This window comes from Tasmannia lanceolata, unplaced genomic scaffold, assembly GCF_043159265.1.
Source record: "Tasmannia lanceolata isolate RefF3 unplaced genomic scaffold, GAP_Taslan_0.1 ptg000008l, whole genome shotgun sequence".
NCBI lineage: Eukaryota > Viridiplantae > Streptophyta > Magnoliopsida > Canellales > Winteraceae > Tasmannia > Tasmannia lanceolata.
The window spans coordinates 63,860,530-63,877,140 of record NW_027518685.1 but is presented as its reverse complement, the minus strand read 5'-3'; the positions used below and the strand labels follow the sequence as shown (position 1 = coordinate 63,877,140).

The 16,611-nt window shown below is 40.3% G+C and overlaps 1 protein-coding gene across 6 annotated transcripts in view; it reads left to right on the top strand.

Moving 5' to 3' along the window:
- Positions 1 to 16,611, top strand: part of LOC143885457 (putative cyclic nucleotide-gated ion channel 20, chloroplastic) — a 156,801-nt gene that overhangs the window by 92,613 nt on the left and 47,577 nt on the right. For all 6 annotated transcript variants that reach the window (XR_013253277.1, XM_077389647.1, XM_077389650.1 and 3 more), the window contains 2 exons: positions 3,220 to 3,365; positions 7,523 to 7,600. Coding sequence is in view for 5 of the 6 variants with exons in the window: in XM_077389647.1 (XP_077245762.1) it covers positions 3,220 to 3,365; positions 7,523 to 7,600 (224 nt within the window). In the remaining variant the exon portion in view is untranslated. The remainder of the gene's footprint in view (positions 1 to 3,219; positions 3,366 to 7,522; positions 7,601 to 16,611) is intronic.

Below are 16,611 nucleotides of genomic sequence, written 5' to 3'. Positions count from 1 at the left end.
CATAATCCAACTTTTGCCTAAATGCCACATGTTGACTGGCGATTGGAGGGTTGTTTCTACACCCCATCAGTTTCCCCCGATTCCTTATGTCATTTTGGTGACTTGGGGAAGCTAGAAGGTTATGTAAGAGATTACTCGGAAGATCAGAACAATTGAGGGTTCACTAAGTCCGGCCTTTAATGAGATCTTCCTCCCATGACCTGAGAATCTGGGTGAACTTGATGTATTGACAGCCAAAATTCAGTTCGGCCTTAGATGATCTGAAAATTTGGACGAACTGATCTTCAAGACAAATATTCAGTTCGGCTTGAGACGATCTGAAAGTTTGGATGAACTGATTTTCAAGACTAACTTTCAGTTCGGCTTCAGACGATCTGTATGTTTGGATGACCTAATTTTCAAGACTAATTTTCAGTTCGGCTTCAGACGATCTGAATTTTGTCGTTTAGCGGATTGCGTCATATCGTGAATGGCTTCAGACGATCCAATTTTGTCCTTTAGCAGATTGCGTTATATCCTGAACGGCTTCAGACGATCTGAATTTTGTCGTTTAGCGGATTGCGTTATATCCTGAACAGCTTCAGACGATTTGAATTTTGTCAGGACGAACTACCATACTTAGAAGTTTTTTTAATTTTTCGTCTTCATCTTTTTTAGGGGTCGCGTCGCTTCGTATTTCGTGTCCCCTCATTAATGCTTGCCGCGTGGCACGATTTGAGCCGCTGATACAAATGGTTGCCTGACAGGTTTGGCTATAAGAGGAGCCTTGGAACCTCATTTCTCTATTCATCATTTGCTTTTCTCATTTTTGCTCTGCCTGTTCAGCTCGTCTCTTCTTGTTCGGCTTATCTTTGCTTGCCACCGTTTGAGCTCGGGGTCGTACCTGTTAGATCGGTAATTTTCTTTAGTTCGTCTTTTTGTACTGCGTTTTCTTCTTTTTAATGTTCAATAGTTCTAGTTCGGATTCTAGTTCCAGTTCGTCCTCGGGAGAAACTTCCTCCTCGAGCAGTTCTGGAACCAGTTTGTCCGAAAGGACAAAATCCGATCCAAATAGAGGGCGAGGCCAGACCATGGCCGATCAGAGCAGAGACGTGATCGTCGACCTCGGAGATGAGGGTGACGATCAATATGTAGAGATCCTTGAGGGTGGTGGATCCCTGGACTTGAATACTAGTCCTGTTCGGGTAGATAGCCCGGACGTGGCGGAGGTGAGCGGTGACGCTGGTGATGAGGAGGATTATGATGACGACCAAGGGACATCCAGTTCCTTTGCGGGAGGCAGGGCGGCTGATGTTGTTGGTACAGCTCGGATGGATGCCGATCCCAAGTATGATATTGCAGCTGTTTGAGAAGAGAACATCCTTGATGAGTCTAGGCTTAGTGACATTCAGGATTGGTACTATATCCCTGACCGGTTTATTTTCAGGGCGGCCGTTGGGGGGGATCGTGCAAACAACGATAGTACTGATGTCTGTATGTACGAGGAGGCCTTGAAGGCCGGCTTTAGGTTCTCTATAAACTCCTTCACTGTCGAGGTGCTACGGTTTTATGGTTTGGCCCCAGCTCAAGTGGTACCATGCTGTTGGGAAAGGAGAACATCAATATAATACCTTTTACTGGAAAGAAGAACATCATTCATTGAATTTTTAGGAGGTTAAATGTCTTCTTTGTCTTTGTTCAGAGGCTATTCCATGCATGGAATGTTTTGCAAATAGAACTGCATCATATTTGAAAAAACCAAGAAAGAGAAGTTCAGACACAAGTGGGGCCCCACTCTCCCCTTATAAACATGCTTAAGATCAACGTTGATGGGCGTTTTTTTGGTAACCATGCTGTTGGGAAAGGTGGCGTGATTATAAACCACATGGGGGATCTTTCGGTGTCTTACTCTGATCCAATTGGAAGAATTGACTTCATTTATGTGGAGACACGCGTTCTGTTAATGGGTCTTCTCCTTTCTCTACCATCCTTTGCTCACATCCCCTCTTTGTGGAAGGCAATTACTTCATTGCTATTTCCTGGGCCAAGAACAGCTCCCTGAGGCCATCGAGACTTGTTGCTTTCATCGACGGAATGAGGGAGATCATGGATAGTTCCGCTTGTATTTTTCTCAGAGCTCTGTAGTGCTAATGATATTGCATACACAATTTGGAAAGAGGAAAATGGGGCGTATCCAACATGTTTTGTTTGTGGGAAATCTCCCCACCCCTCCTGCATGATTTATAGTGTTTATTTTCTACTATTGGAAATAAAGATTGTTTCTGCTGCTTCAGAAAAATGTTGTTGAAGATCTCTGCAAATGTGCTTCCCATCTGACAGGTGGACCACAGCCTTTTTGTTCAACCAGCTACTCAGCTCCCTAGAGTGATTTCTAACTCAATATGTATTGGATATTTTTCTGTGCTCAAAAGCTTCTTATACTCACTATTGGTTTCAATTCATTGGCTCGCTGACATGTCTAATTATATTTTAAGTTAATGCTAGTGCACATATCCATGTTATTTTTTTCTATAACATTGCTTGTCCCACCGTACACAATTTATTGTGTTTGGCCCTATGGATCTGGTAGGCCACTGTTTGTCCTACTCATTACCTTTTGATCCGTTGATCAGAAAATTCTATCATTTCCCATCACCTCGACAAAAAAGATGAGGAGCAGGATCACCTGATCATAGGGAGACCAGATGTAATTTCTGGGCTGGTGGTGGCCACAAATAAATGGGGGTGATCACCATAAAGTGCCACTTGTAGTCATGGGACCATGGCTATGTCGTGCTAATGTGAAAACGATAAATTGGTCATGTCTTTGATAACTATTATCAGTTTTCTATGGAGAAATATTGGGCTCTTTTATATTCAATGAATGTAGTATAATAACATTCATTGTGACCTGGTGGTCACGGGTTCGAGTCACGGAAACAGCCTCTCTGCAAAGCAGGGGTAAGGCTGTGTACATGTAGCCCTCCCCAGGCCCCGCAATGGTGGAAGCCTCGTGCACTGGGCCGCCCTTTTAATGTAGTATAATAACATATGCATATCAAATTTTATATATTTCGATAATGAATCATCCATAACAACTCCCTACGATGTTTAGTGTGATTCTTGTGTTAATGCCATAAGCTTGCCTTTGAAATTTGAATTTCTCTCAAGTATGTTGCAAATACTTAAAGCATATCTCTTATTATCATTGTCTTTCAATGTTGTCCGGTCATGCCATAGCAAATCAGTACTCTGGCAGGAAACCTAACTCCAAGCGGATATGTATTGGAAGTTCTATTCACTATTTTCATTATTGGAATGGGCCTGATCCTTTTTCCTCTACTCGTTGGAAATATGCAGAACGTCCTTCAAGCCGTTGGACGCAGGTGAGGGAGTTGTTTAACAGTAGTTTTTCTTTTAACTTTTGGATTTTGTATTTTAATAGCTTTTTGGATTATGCAAATGCCCATTGATGGGGAAAGAATGATTATCATGGAGTGGTTGTCACATTGTTCACTCTTGAAGAAATGCATACCTTCATCTTGAGATTGATCTTCACAGTAGCAAAAAAAACAACATTCATTCTTCTGCAGTATCCATGTCCACATACGTGTCTTGGGGATGGAACCCGTTGTCAAGTAGGAAATGATTTCAAAGTTCCAACGCAAAATTTACAAGATAAAAGTTGCATGAATGGAGAGGTACAATTGCTAATGCTAATTATTACAAAGATAAATAATATAGAAAATTCGTGAAAACAAGTAACAAGAGATAAACTTGTCTTGTTTAAATAAATGTTTAAAAACTTGTATTCTGACAAGAACTCCTGCAAGGTGAAACCAAGTTGACTTTGGCAAGTCAATGGTTGATGCGACTAGTTTTTTATTGATTCGGGTGAGGAGCTTTTGCTTGACTTGGTAGGGTAAAAACTGAGTCGACTTGGGCATGTTAATGATTGAGTTTGTGAGTTTCAATATTGTGGTTTAACCAAACTTGGCCAACATATTTATTCTCATCAATAGAACAATCTAGTTTTGAGTTAGTTTTTCATTTTTTTAAGCCTTTTCCTGGAGATTAATGATTGTTTATTAAAAGTGTAGAGTTTCAAATATCTATATTGTTAGTAAAATTTAGGATGCTATATCATACAATTGTTATGCATTATTTTGCACGCTGGAGTTACGATTGTTTATTTAGTGTTGTGGTTTTGCAAAATATCTACTCATTTGTGGCAATACATATTGATGGTTGTATTCCATGTAACTCAGTTTCTGGTTATGTTTCATATACATGTGTATTCATGCATGCAACAATGTTGCAACTGGGTTGTGGATCTTCACTAAAGACTAAGGCATCCAACATTAGTGTAATGTGCAGGCAATGGTAAATCAGCATGCATGTAAAATACCTAATATTATAAAAAAAACATGCTTTATGTGATGGCCTGTGTAAATGTGTAGCATCGAAAATGAATGGAAAAAAGGATACTATGAGAGGAGAAGCAACCGAGGAGGAGTGAGAAGGTGGGCAGGCACCCAGTAGTACAATGGCTATAACCTGCCCATATTCTTTGATTAGGTTCATTTCCTATAGATCGTTGATATTTCGGGATATGTTCTTAACTGTTAAAGGTTGTTTCCAATATGTTGTGAAAGAAGGATACTATGAGAGAAGATGCAACCTAGGAAGAGTGAGAAGGTGTGCAGGCACCCAGTAGTACAATGGCTGTAACCTGCCCATATTCTTTGATAAGGTTCATTTCCTATAGATCGTTGATATTTCGGGATATGTTCTAAACTGTTAAAGGCTGTTGCCAATATGTTGCAATATATCAATGGTTTCTTGATGTTTTGTTGTGATATGATGCCAATTTTATTTCAAGTTTGGTTTATGAATAATTAATTATTTACTCATATAGTTCTTTAATCTCGGCAGAGATGTCTTAATGTGTGTATTTATTACTGCTCCAATGTCAGAAATGCAATGTGTTCCTTTCCCGAATTTAACAGAGCGGTGTAATGATTTGGAATAAATGTTATTGATTTTCTTTTTCTTTTTGGAAAGGCTGGAAATCTCGGTTGATAGGCCTTGTCCTTTTCTTATGCCTTATATTTGTGTGTATGTATGCATGCATGCATGTTTTTTTTGAAATGGACCACGCATGCATGTTTATGTATGTATTATATATATATATATATATATATATATATATATATATATATATATATATATAATATGAGGAAAAGGATTGTACGCTCGACCGTACCTAAGGTTAGGTACGGTAGAGTGCCAAATCACATGGGTCCCACATTTTTTTTGGTCATCTAAACCATTCATTTGCAAGGCCCCATCATAGATAGGGTGTGTACCAAAAATCAGCACCATTGAATCATCCTAACCCCTCCAAAACTGGAGGGCAAAATGGGCAGATTTGTGGACAAACAGTGTCTGTCCATTTTGACCTCCACAAATGGATGGGTTAGGATGATCCTATGGAGTTGATTTTTGGTATGCACCCTATCTATGATGGGGCCTTGCAAATGAATGGTTTAGATGACCAAAAAAAATGTGGGACCCATGTGATTTGGCACTCTACCGTACCTAACCTTAGGTACGGTCGAGCGTACAATCCTTTTCCTCAATATATATATATAGGGAAATGATATCAAAACTCCAATATTTTGATAATATGCGCAAAGCATCTTATCGTCTAGCATTTAAAGGGCTGTCAGAAGGATTTTACAGTTCTCGAAAAGCTCTTATAAGCCCTTTGAATACAAAACGACAAGATGCTGCGCACATCTTATCAAAACAATAGAGTGCTGAAATCATTTCCCTATATATATATATATATATATATATATATATATATATAGAGGAAAGTGTTGGTGAGCTTAAGCTCACCAAACTTATGGTGAGCTAGCTTGCCCAATCACATGGGTCCCACATTTTGGGGAGTGATCCAAACCATTCATTTGCAAGGCCTTATCATAGATAGGGGGTGTACCAAAAATCAGCTCCATAGGATCATCCTAACCCCTCCATTTGTGGAGGACAAAAATGGGGCAAATTTGTGTCTGTCCATTTTTGTCCTCCACAAATGGAGGGGTTAGGATGACCCTATGGAGCTGATTTTTGGTACACCCCCCATCTATGTAAGGGACTTTCAAATGAATGGTTTAGATCATCCTAACAAAGTGGGCCCCCATGTGATTGGGCAAGCTAGCTCACCATAAGTTTGGTGAGCTTAAGCTCACCAACAGTTTCCTCATATATATATATATATATATGTTTGCATGTATGTATAAACATTAAGGCCGATCAATTGGCGTGTCTGATTTTAACAGAGATGCCGTGGAACTTTTTGAATATCTTCCTCTTTAATTATCATAGTTTGATTCCATTAATCTAGTTTAAGCTGACCTTCTTGATCCCCGGCCTTTGGCATTTTTCTTTTAATATATTTACCATTCAAAAAAAAAAGGTGTGTGTTTGTGTGTGTATATATGTATGTATGCGTATATGTATGTATGTATGTATGTATGCATGCATGCATGCAGACAGGTAAGCACACACGTATGTATGTATGTATGCATGGATTTAAGTTTCGGTTTTGGTTTCGACCTTGGCCAAGGCCGAAACTGAAATTTCGGCTGAAATTCGGTACTTAAAAAAAGAGAAAGGGGTTTCTGCGCTCGAGCACAAAAACAAGGGGGTGGGGCCATTGGGGGGGTGATCCTAACCATTCATTTGGAAGGCCCCATCATGGATGGGGGGCTACCAAAAATCAGCTCCATTGGATTACCAATGGGTGTCCATTTGTGGGGCCAAAAATGGACAGATACTGTTTGTCCACAAATCTGTCCATTTATGATGGACACCCTAAGGTGATCCAATGGAGCTGATTTTTGGTGGCCACCTTACCCATGAAAGGGCCCATCAAATGAATGCTTTGGATCCCACCCAAAATGTGGCCCCACCCTGTTTCTGTCCTCGAGCGAAGATCGAGCGCAGAAACCATTTCCTCTTTAAAAAAAACATTATTTTATTATTTTGGAAATTTCAGAAAATTAATATATTGTTTTAAAAAAAAAAAATCAATTTATCGAAATTTCTGAAATTTTGGCCGAAATTTGGGAAATCCTAAATTTCGGATTCCATGAAATTTCGTTTCCGGTCCCATTCAAAATCTGAAATTTCGAATTGCCGAAATTTAAAACAATGTATGTATGTATGTATACAGTCATCCTAACAAAAAAATAAAAAAATTGGGTTACCGATAACTGGTTTGTACTGATGCCAAACTATGTCGACTTGTTATTACAATAAAAATTAATTATTGCATGATACGTATCCATCTCAAATTTCTATGTTTTAGATTGAATAGTTGTAACTTATTTTTTTTCTTTCTTTCCTATTCTTTGTATCTTCAAATTTCTATGTTTTAGATTGAATGGTTGTGAGTCATTTTTCTTTCTTTCTTTCCTAGTTTTTGTATCTTTTTATCAAGTGCTTGATATTGATACATCATTTGTTTCTCAAGGAGTCTTGAAATGCAGGTAAGGCTTCGTGATGTTGAACACTGGATGAGTCAGGAACAATTGCCTGAAGAATTAAGGAGGTATATCTGTGTGTGTGTTTTTCTTTCTTTTTTTGAAAATTACGTCCACGGCAATATATTCAAGTGTAGGTGATGGCACTCTAGTGAAAACAAAGTTATATTTCCTCCATGTGATACCAACACCACATAATTTGGGGTATCACACAGAGCTTTAATAAGTGGTTCTTATATTGTGTGCAATTTTTATTGGAGTTCCCCTATTGTTTATTCAACTATGGTTTAGGGCTTAAGATTTACTTGGTTCATATTCCTGAATATAAATGTCGGAGTCGTACCACATTAATATAAGGCACTTTTTTCCATTTTCTTTTTCTTTTGTCGCATATGCTTGTGTTTGGTTTCTCTAGAAGCTTCATAAACGATCATTTTGTCACTGATTATTTTTTGGAAGAAAAAGGGTTTATCAGGCCGAGCTATTCACCATGTGGAGCTCCAGTTTTATTTGTCAAGAAGAGGGATGGTAGCTTGCGCTTATGTATTGATTATCGGCAATTGATTAAGGTCACTATTAAAAATCGTTATCCTTCGCCTCGAATCGACGATTTGTTTGATCAATTGCAAGGTGCTAGTTATTTCTCGAAGATTGATCTTAGATCCGGATACCACCAGCTTAGAGTCAGAGAAGAGGATATTCCGAAGACGGCATTTAGGACTCGCTATGGGCACTACGAGTTTGTGGTGATGCCTTTTGGGTTGACCAATGCTCCGGCAATCTTGGGTTGACCAATGCTCTGGCAATCTTCATGGATGTAATGAATCGTGTATTCCGATCCTTCTTAGATCAGTTCGTGGTAGTATTTATAGATGATATCTTGATTTATTCTAAGACTAGTGAGGAGCATGCTGAACATCTAAGGAAGGCACTTGGTACCTTAAGGGATAATAAGTTGTATGCTAAATTCTCCAAGTGTGAGTTTTGGTTGGAGAAGGTGACTTCTCTTGGCCATGTGGTTTCGAGAGAAGGAATTTCAGTTGACCCAGCTAAAGTTGAAGCAGTCACGCAGTGGAAACAACCTACAAATGTTACAGAGATCAGAAGCTTTTTGGGATTGGCTGGTTATTACAGAAATTCGTGGAAGGTTTTTCCTTATTGGCTGGTCCATTGACAAAGTTGACCAGGAAAAATACAAAATTTGTGTGGACTGAAGAGTGTGAGCATAGCTTTCAAGAATTGAAGAAGAGACTCACATCGGCCCCTGTTTTAGTCCTTCCAGCTGAGGGAGAAGAATTTGTGGTGTATAGTGATGCTTCATTTAAAGGACTTGGTTGTGTACTTATGCAAGGAGGGAAAGTGATCGCGTATGGTTCGCGTCAGCTGAAGAGACATGAAGTTAATTACCCCACGCATGACTTAGAGTTAGCAGCAGTGGTCTTTGCACTTAGATTTTGGCAGCATTATCTGTATGGGGTAAAGTTTGAGATATCTACAAAGTGGGACGCTGACAATTGTTCTTTCAACTCCTTTAATTCTGCGGGGGCCATCCTGTATGGTGTTTTAGAGATAGGGCCTCCCCCTAGCTCAAGATCAATGGTGAAGTCGACCTCACGATGTGGAGGTAACTCCATCCTCAGGAAATACATCGAGGAACTCGCTCACCACTGGGATGTCAGCTGCAGAAAGCTCACATCCAACATCCTTCTCCACTTCTACACAGGCAAGATAACATTCACAACCCTGGTTTATCAACTTCTGTGCCTCTAAAGTTGCAACCAACTTAATCTCCTTGGAGACGCATTTTCAGCATTTCCAAGGGGCGGGCCCCGCGGAATGGGTCGGGCACGGCTAGTGCTGTTGGAAAACAAAACCGGGGAGGGCTGCGGTCCCGAACCGGACAATATCTACACAATGGGGCCGGGGCGTGACATATTCTTGTTGGATAGAGTACATATTATGCAACTCTTTCGCTCATACTACATCTTTAATCAAGACAACATAATAAGTAGAAAACTAGGGCTAGAGTTTGTGGAGAAAGGAGAGGGGATGAATTTAAGAGAGAGGAATATGAGAAGTATTTTCGTATGAGTTAGGTTGCACGCCAAGAAAATTAGTCTATATTAATAAATCTCCTTATTTCTGACATTACAAAGAGGTCACTATTAAGTGATCAGACATAATTATGATGTGGTCCCTAATAAGCGACAAGCATAATTACAAGGAGATGCCTCCAATGGACAATAGATGAGACCATTGGTGGATCCCACCACAATAATTTCTATTAGTAGAATTTGCAGCCACAATATTTCACATACACCATATGACATGGACCTTTACTCAGCTTCTGAACTAGGCCTAGCCCCAACTGGTCATTTCTTGCTTCTCAACAAAACCAAATTTCCACCAACATTGGTACAATAACTAAATGTAGATCGATGATCTGCAATTGATCCAACCTAGCTTGGATATATAAAGGCTTCAGTCTTTATATAGCACATGTCTTGAATAATATTCCTCTACTTGTAGATGATTTTGAATACCTTAACGCCTTGTGTGCTGCTTCCAGGTGTACACTTATAGGAACATGCATAAACTGATTATTGACACTAACTTGTGCTATGTTCGGGATCAATAAATCAACCGACCCACCAACCTCTGAAACTATCCAGCATCAATCAAAAGAGATCCTTCTTGATTTCTCAAACCATGATTTTGCTCAATAGGTGTTTCTGCTGGCCTATGCGCCAAATTATGTCTTAAAAAGATTCAAGACATATTTTCATGTGTTTCTGCTGGCCTATGTGCCAAATTTTGTCTTCTTAAAAAGATTCAAGACATATTTTCATGTGATATTAAAATTCCCTCTCTTGATCTTTCCATCTCAATTCCGAGAAACTATTTTGACAGCCCCAGATCTTTACTTTCAAACTCTTTCCCTAGTTAGTCCTTTAATTCCTTGATCTCTTCAAGCGAATTCCCTATGACTACTGTATCATCAAACATAAATGACCAATGCACTCAAGTAGTTTCATATCCGCTTAACAAACAAGGTATGATCTATTGTGCAATGGGTATAATTTCTTCTCTTTGGTGTCTAGTAAAATCTTTTACCATGTTCTTGGAGATTGGTTCAGCCCATATATGGCCTTCTTCAACTTGCAAACTTTCCTTTGAACCGCAAAGAAATGGAACCCCGGTGCAGGTCTCATATATTCTTCCTCTTCTAGATTTCCATTGTGGAAGGCATTCCTCACATCCAACTGATACAACAATTGTAACCTAAAACAGCTGGAATGTTACAACCAATAAAATCACAAGGAATTTAAAAAAAAAAAAAAAACATAATGAGAATTCATATCTGTTAGACATATGTTGTGGGTATTATTGTCATTTCATAAATGTATCCATATAAATATAATAATATAGGAGAGAAGGGGACTAACGAAGCCTCTCTAATCTCCCATTCTCGTATTCTCTTTCTCCCTCACAACTTCTTCTTCTCCAATCTCCACTCCACTCCACTCCACTCCATCATGTAACCTAACATGGTATCAGAGATTCAGAGCCATGGTAGGTTAATTCACGCATCTTTATTTTTTTAAACCCTAACCCTAACGCATTAAACCCATATTACTAACCCTAACCTGTTCTAACACTAACCCTAACTGTGTTGCCGCCCCTCCATCCCCTCTTTGTGTTGCCGCGCCACCTTCCCTTGCCGTGAAGACTTCTAGTATTGTCGTGACCCCCCTCTATGTTGCTGTGACCCCCCTATGGCTACTGGTGGTATTGTCGTGACCCCCCTAAGGCTACTGGTGTTGCCGCGACCCCGCCTCCCACCCTTCTTGCTGTATTACGGCACCCCCTAGCCCCTCTTGTATTGTCGCCCCTCCATCCATAGCCCCTCTTGTATTACGGCACTCCCCAACTCCTCCGTGTTTGACTGAAACCCTCCCAATCCTCCCTGACAGTGTCATAGGTTTCTTTCCTCTCGACATTAATCTGCAAATCCTATTTTTGCTCGACTTATCTTGGGACTTGATGGTCGCAGAATAATCGATTGGTGATTGTGTTTCTTGGTGGCCTGTTAGGTGATTAGTGGATCTTTAGTTGTTCCTTCTTTATTTTGTGCCTCAGTGTCTCCCATTTAGTAATTGTTTATGGAACCCACTGACAAATCTCTGTCGCCGATGGCGTCTTTGAAAACTGATGTTGTGTCTTCCTCTGCAATTAGTTCTTCTACTGGCTCTTCCCATGTGGAAGCCCCTCTTCAGATGACTTCGATTTGACTGGATGGGAAGAATTATCCTCCTTGGAGGAGAGCCGTTCATACTTACCTTCTTGGTCATGGCAAAGTACGTTTTCTGGAGCGTCCTCCTCCTCCGACCAAGGATCCATCCTTTGAGAAATGGGAATAGGAGGATGCTGTAGTCAGATCTTTTCTTTGGAGTTGTATGGATTCTCAAGTGGCAGCGAATATGATGTTTCTTGACTCATCTAAGGAAGTTTGGGAGTATGCTGCCACCTTGTATTCTAGTGCTAATAATGTCACATGAATGTGTGACATGTTCTCTGACTGGTTAGGATTCCAGTGTGATGATATGTCTCTGTCAGGCCATTTTAGCTCTTATCAGGCTCTTTGTCAGCAGTTAGATTTACTCATGCCCTTTACTATCGACCCTGTTGATCTCGCGTGCCGTTAGGAGGAGATGCGCGTTGTTCACTATCTGGATTCTTTAGGGCCAGATTTCTAGCAGTTCTGCTAGTAGATTTTTGGTTCTAGTAGCTTACCATCGCTCAAGGAGACATTTTCTCGGGTTCAGCGTATGAGGGCTCCTCCGACAACAAATAATACTCTTGATAGCTCTTCCCTTGTTACCTCTTATGGTATTGATCGTGGCCGAGGATCTTGGCTTGTTGGCCGTGGTGGTTGGGGTCGTTGTCGTGGTCGGGATTTTACTGGACGAGGCCATGGTCAGGAATCTTGGAGTGATCGTGCATGTGGGTCTCGCTTATGTACCCACTATAGGTTGGAGGGCCACAGCATTAATTACTGTTATGACTTACATCCAGAGCTTCGTCCTTCACGCCCTACTGCTTCTGTTGCTACATCTGGTGGCTCTGGTTTTGCTGTTGCTACTCCTGGACATTTGCCTTCGGCCACTTTGTCGACTAATGATCAGATGGTAGTTAGTCATGTTGAATATGACGACCTCATCTGCCTGTGTGATAAAGGCAAGCAACCTGCTGCCACCTTTGCCCAGCCAGGTAGCTCGTCTTGTTTGCTTTCTCATCCATCCTATGAATCATGGCTCATTGATTCAGGATCGTCACATCATATGACTGGTAATTTTTTACTTCTTTCTTCTTTCCAGTCAGCACCACCTACTGGGACGAGGATTGGTTGGGGCCGTGAGATGGGTGGCTTATTCTACCTTGATTCAGTTCCTACTGGCATTGCACTTCGTACTTCTACCGACGCTTATAAGTGATATTGTGGTCTGGGTCATCCACCTACAGACAAATTGTGGAAATTTTCTTTCATTAATAAGTCTATTGAGTCCTTTTCATGTGACTCTTATGAGTTGGGAAAACACCATCGAGTGTCTTTTCCTTCGCATGGTGGTAGATGGTCCTCTGAACCTTTTGAACTTATTCATTCAGATGTATGGGGTCCTGCACGAATTACTTCTTTACATGGTTATCGGTATTTTTTTCTATTTGTTGATGACTTCTCTCGCACTGCATGGTTATATCTTCTCAAGCAGCGTTCTGATTAGGGGTGTAAACGAGCCGAGCCGAGCTTGGCCAGGCTCGGCTCAGCTCTTTAAGCCAAAAAAGAAGTGACATATTTTGCCTCCGCCTTTCACTCCCTGGACAACCCTTTTAGTGTATATATTAATATATAATATATATTTAAATATATTAAATTCTTAACGAGCCTTAACGAGCCGAGCCGAGCCAGGCCTAGCTCGAGCTCGGCTCGTTAAGCATAACGAGCCTGGCCAGCCGGCTCGGCTCATTAAGGATTCGAGCCGATCTCGAGCAAGCTTCCGAGCCGATCTCGAGCGAGCTTCCGAGCCCGAGCCAAAATTGACACCCTTAGTTCTGATGTGTTTACTGCTTTTCGTAGTTTTTATTTTGAAATTGAGAATCAATTTAAATGCTCTATCTCTTATTTGCGTACTGATAATGCCAAGGAGTATTTTTCCGGTAGTAGTGGTTTCAATCAATTTCTTGACTCTAGAGGTATTATTCATCAGTCTTCGTGTGATTATTCTTTCCAACAGAATGGCGTTGCTGAATGCAAGATCAGATACCTTTTAGGTATAACTCGCACTATCATGTTCCAAATGCGAGTACCAAAGGACTATTGGAGGGATGCCGTATTCCCTGCATGTTTTTAAGGGAATCGACTACCATCCTCTGTACTTTCTGGTGAGACCCCTTTCTCAATCCTTTATCCTCTGGGTAATCCTTTCCCGTTATTGCCTCGTGTGTTTGGATGAACTTGCTTTGTTCACAAGCTAGCCCCGGGACTGGATAAATTAGACCCTCATTCGGAAAAATGTATCTTTTTGGGTTATTGAAGGACTCGTAAAGGATATAAATGCTATAGTCCTACCCTACGAAAAACATTTGTTTCGGCAGATGTATCCTTTTTTTAGGATACTCCCTATATTTTAGACACTCAGATTTCTACCACTGAGCCACCGAGTTCATTTTTACCTCTACCTGCTCCAGATGTTATTACTAGTAGTATTGAGTCACCTTCAGCCGAGCATATGCACAATTCTTCCACTTCGGCCGAACTTGTGCCAGATTCTCCTGAAGCTCCTACACTGCATGCACCAAAAGTGTACAGACGACGTCCGAAACAGGTAGTTCTGCCTTCATCTCCTCAACCAAGTAATCCTACTTCTCTGTCTGATGATCATCCTTCAGGCTATGTTGCATGGATTCGGATTCGGGTGTCGGAATCCGACACGGATTCAAGGTGTCAGATTCGGCAAACCCAAAAAACAAGGATTCGGATTCGGCATCGGATTCGGTATTTTAATTAAATTAATTAAATATTTTAATTTTTTTTTTAAATATATATTATAAAAAAATTAAGCAACATTCAATATGCTTTCATAATTCAAAACTCTATATAACAACCATAATAATATTCAAAAAAATGTTTATATAGTGCTATTTATTTACCCAGAATTTATCTAAGGACCCGGGCGCACCTTCAATTCATTGATCAAAATATAACATTACAACTTACAAAAGGAGGCATAAACCTTGCCTCTAACCCAAACAACATGCAAAAAAAGATAACAAAAAAACTTTGAATATTTGGAGTGCCGAAATTTGTCCCATCTTGCTGCTCCTCAAAAACTCATAATCCAATTCCAATCAACTGCAATAAAAATATTAGTGCATGAATGGTTAGCCATGATATTTAGACTATGAAATAAAAAATAAAGAAAAAATGAACATAAAAAAATTTAAAAACATACCTTCCTTGACTAATTCTTTCCACTTTGCTCGTCTTCATCAAACAATGAAGGATCTAAATCATCCTCATCCAAGTATAATTCTGCATCTTGAAGACTGGAAGCCTCTTCAACAGCCAAGCTTTCACCCACAGCATCCCAATGTCGTGAAGGACCATCCTTATATTCACTTTGCTGCCTCAATAAAAGACGTAAATTGGAATGCACAAAGACCAAATCTTCCACTCTTGATGATGTCATCTTGTTCCGCTTTAAAGAGTGGATGTGTGCAAACGTGCTCCAATTTCTTTGACAACATGATGAAGAAGCTGGTTGTGATAGAAGTTTTGCCGCCAATGCCTGTAACATAGGAGTACTCGAGCCATTCTTCGCCCACCACACGATAAGATCTTCAGAATATCTATCAGACATAACCTCCCAATGGCCATAGTCACCAACTCCGGCAGAAAATTGTCCATACTCACTGCGGATGGATTATCGATCGGCTACATTTGGAAAGAGGCTCTCAAAACATCTATCTCGATTAATTGATATTTCTCTATCTACGTGTGGAGACTCCCGATTTTGATCTGCACTGCCCTCAGATAGCCATCGGTCACTATAATTCTTTGAATTCAGACTGTGGGCCATACAATGTAAAGGAGTGTTGCTTTTGTTCCATCTACTAAGTAAAATAGTCTGTACCACATCATAAAATGCCGAAGTATCTAAATGAGGATCTTTCATCTCATGATGAAAAATAATGTCCTTCACTTTCTCAATCATAGAATCCCACATCTCATACACAAGATGTAGTATAGGACGATCAGTGTCGCAGGCCCTCAACATGGACACAATGGGCTCAGTGAAGCTCAACATATAATCAACATTGTCCCACCACGTATCAGACACTATACACTCCTTTATCTTATTTGCTTTCTGGACATCGGCAGCATCTTTATAATGTCTCCAGTCTTCAGACGTCACCATATTTTCAAGGCCGTTTTGACTTTTCGAACTCGTGCAACCATCTGAATTGTGGATGCAAATCTAGTTTCAGCCATACCTAATAATTTCAACTTTGAAAATCTATTGAAGATGGCGAGTGCCATTGAATGATTCACAACGAAATTTCTAATCAACTTCATGTCTTTGTCAATATCCACTATCCATTCACACAGTATAAACACTTCAAAATTCTCAGCTGTGTTACTCGGCGAACATATGTTCTTCAAAGCCAAGTTCAGTGTATGGACTACACACGGTGTCCAAAATATGTGTGGGTTATTGGCTTCAACCTGTAGCCCTGCAGATCTACAAACAGGTGCATTATCAGTGATAATTTGCACCACCTTCTCTGGCCCAACCTCAGAAATAACTTCAAGAAATAATTTTGCCATGTACAACGCATCCTTGTACTCTCCACTCGCATCAACGGATTTTAAAAACATAGGTTTACTCTGTGAAATGGCCATAAAATTTATGAGTGGTCTCCTTTGCACATCCGTCCATCCATCAGACACTATAGATACCCCTGTTCGACCCCATGCCGCTCTGACAGTATTTAATATATTGTCAAGATTCCCCTTTTT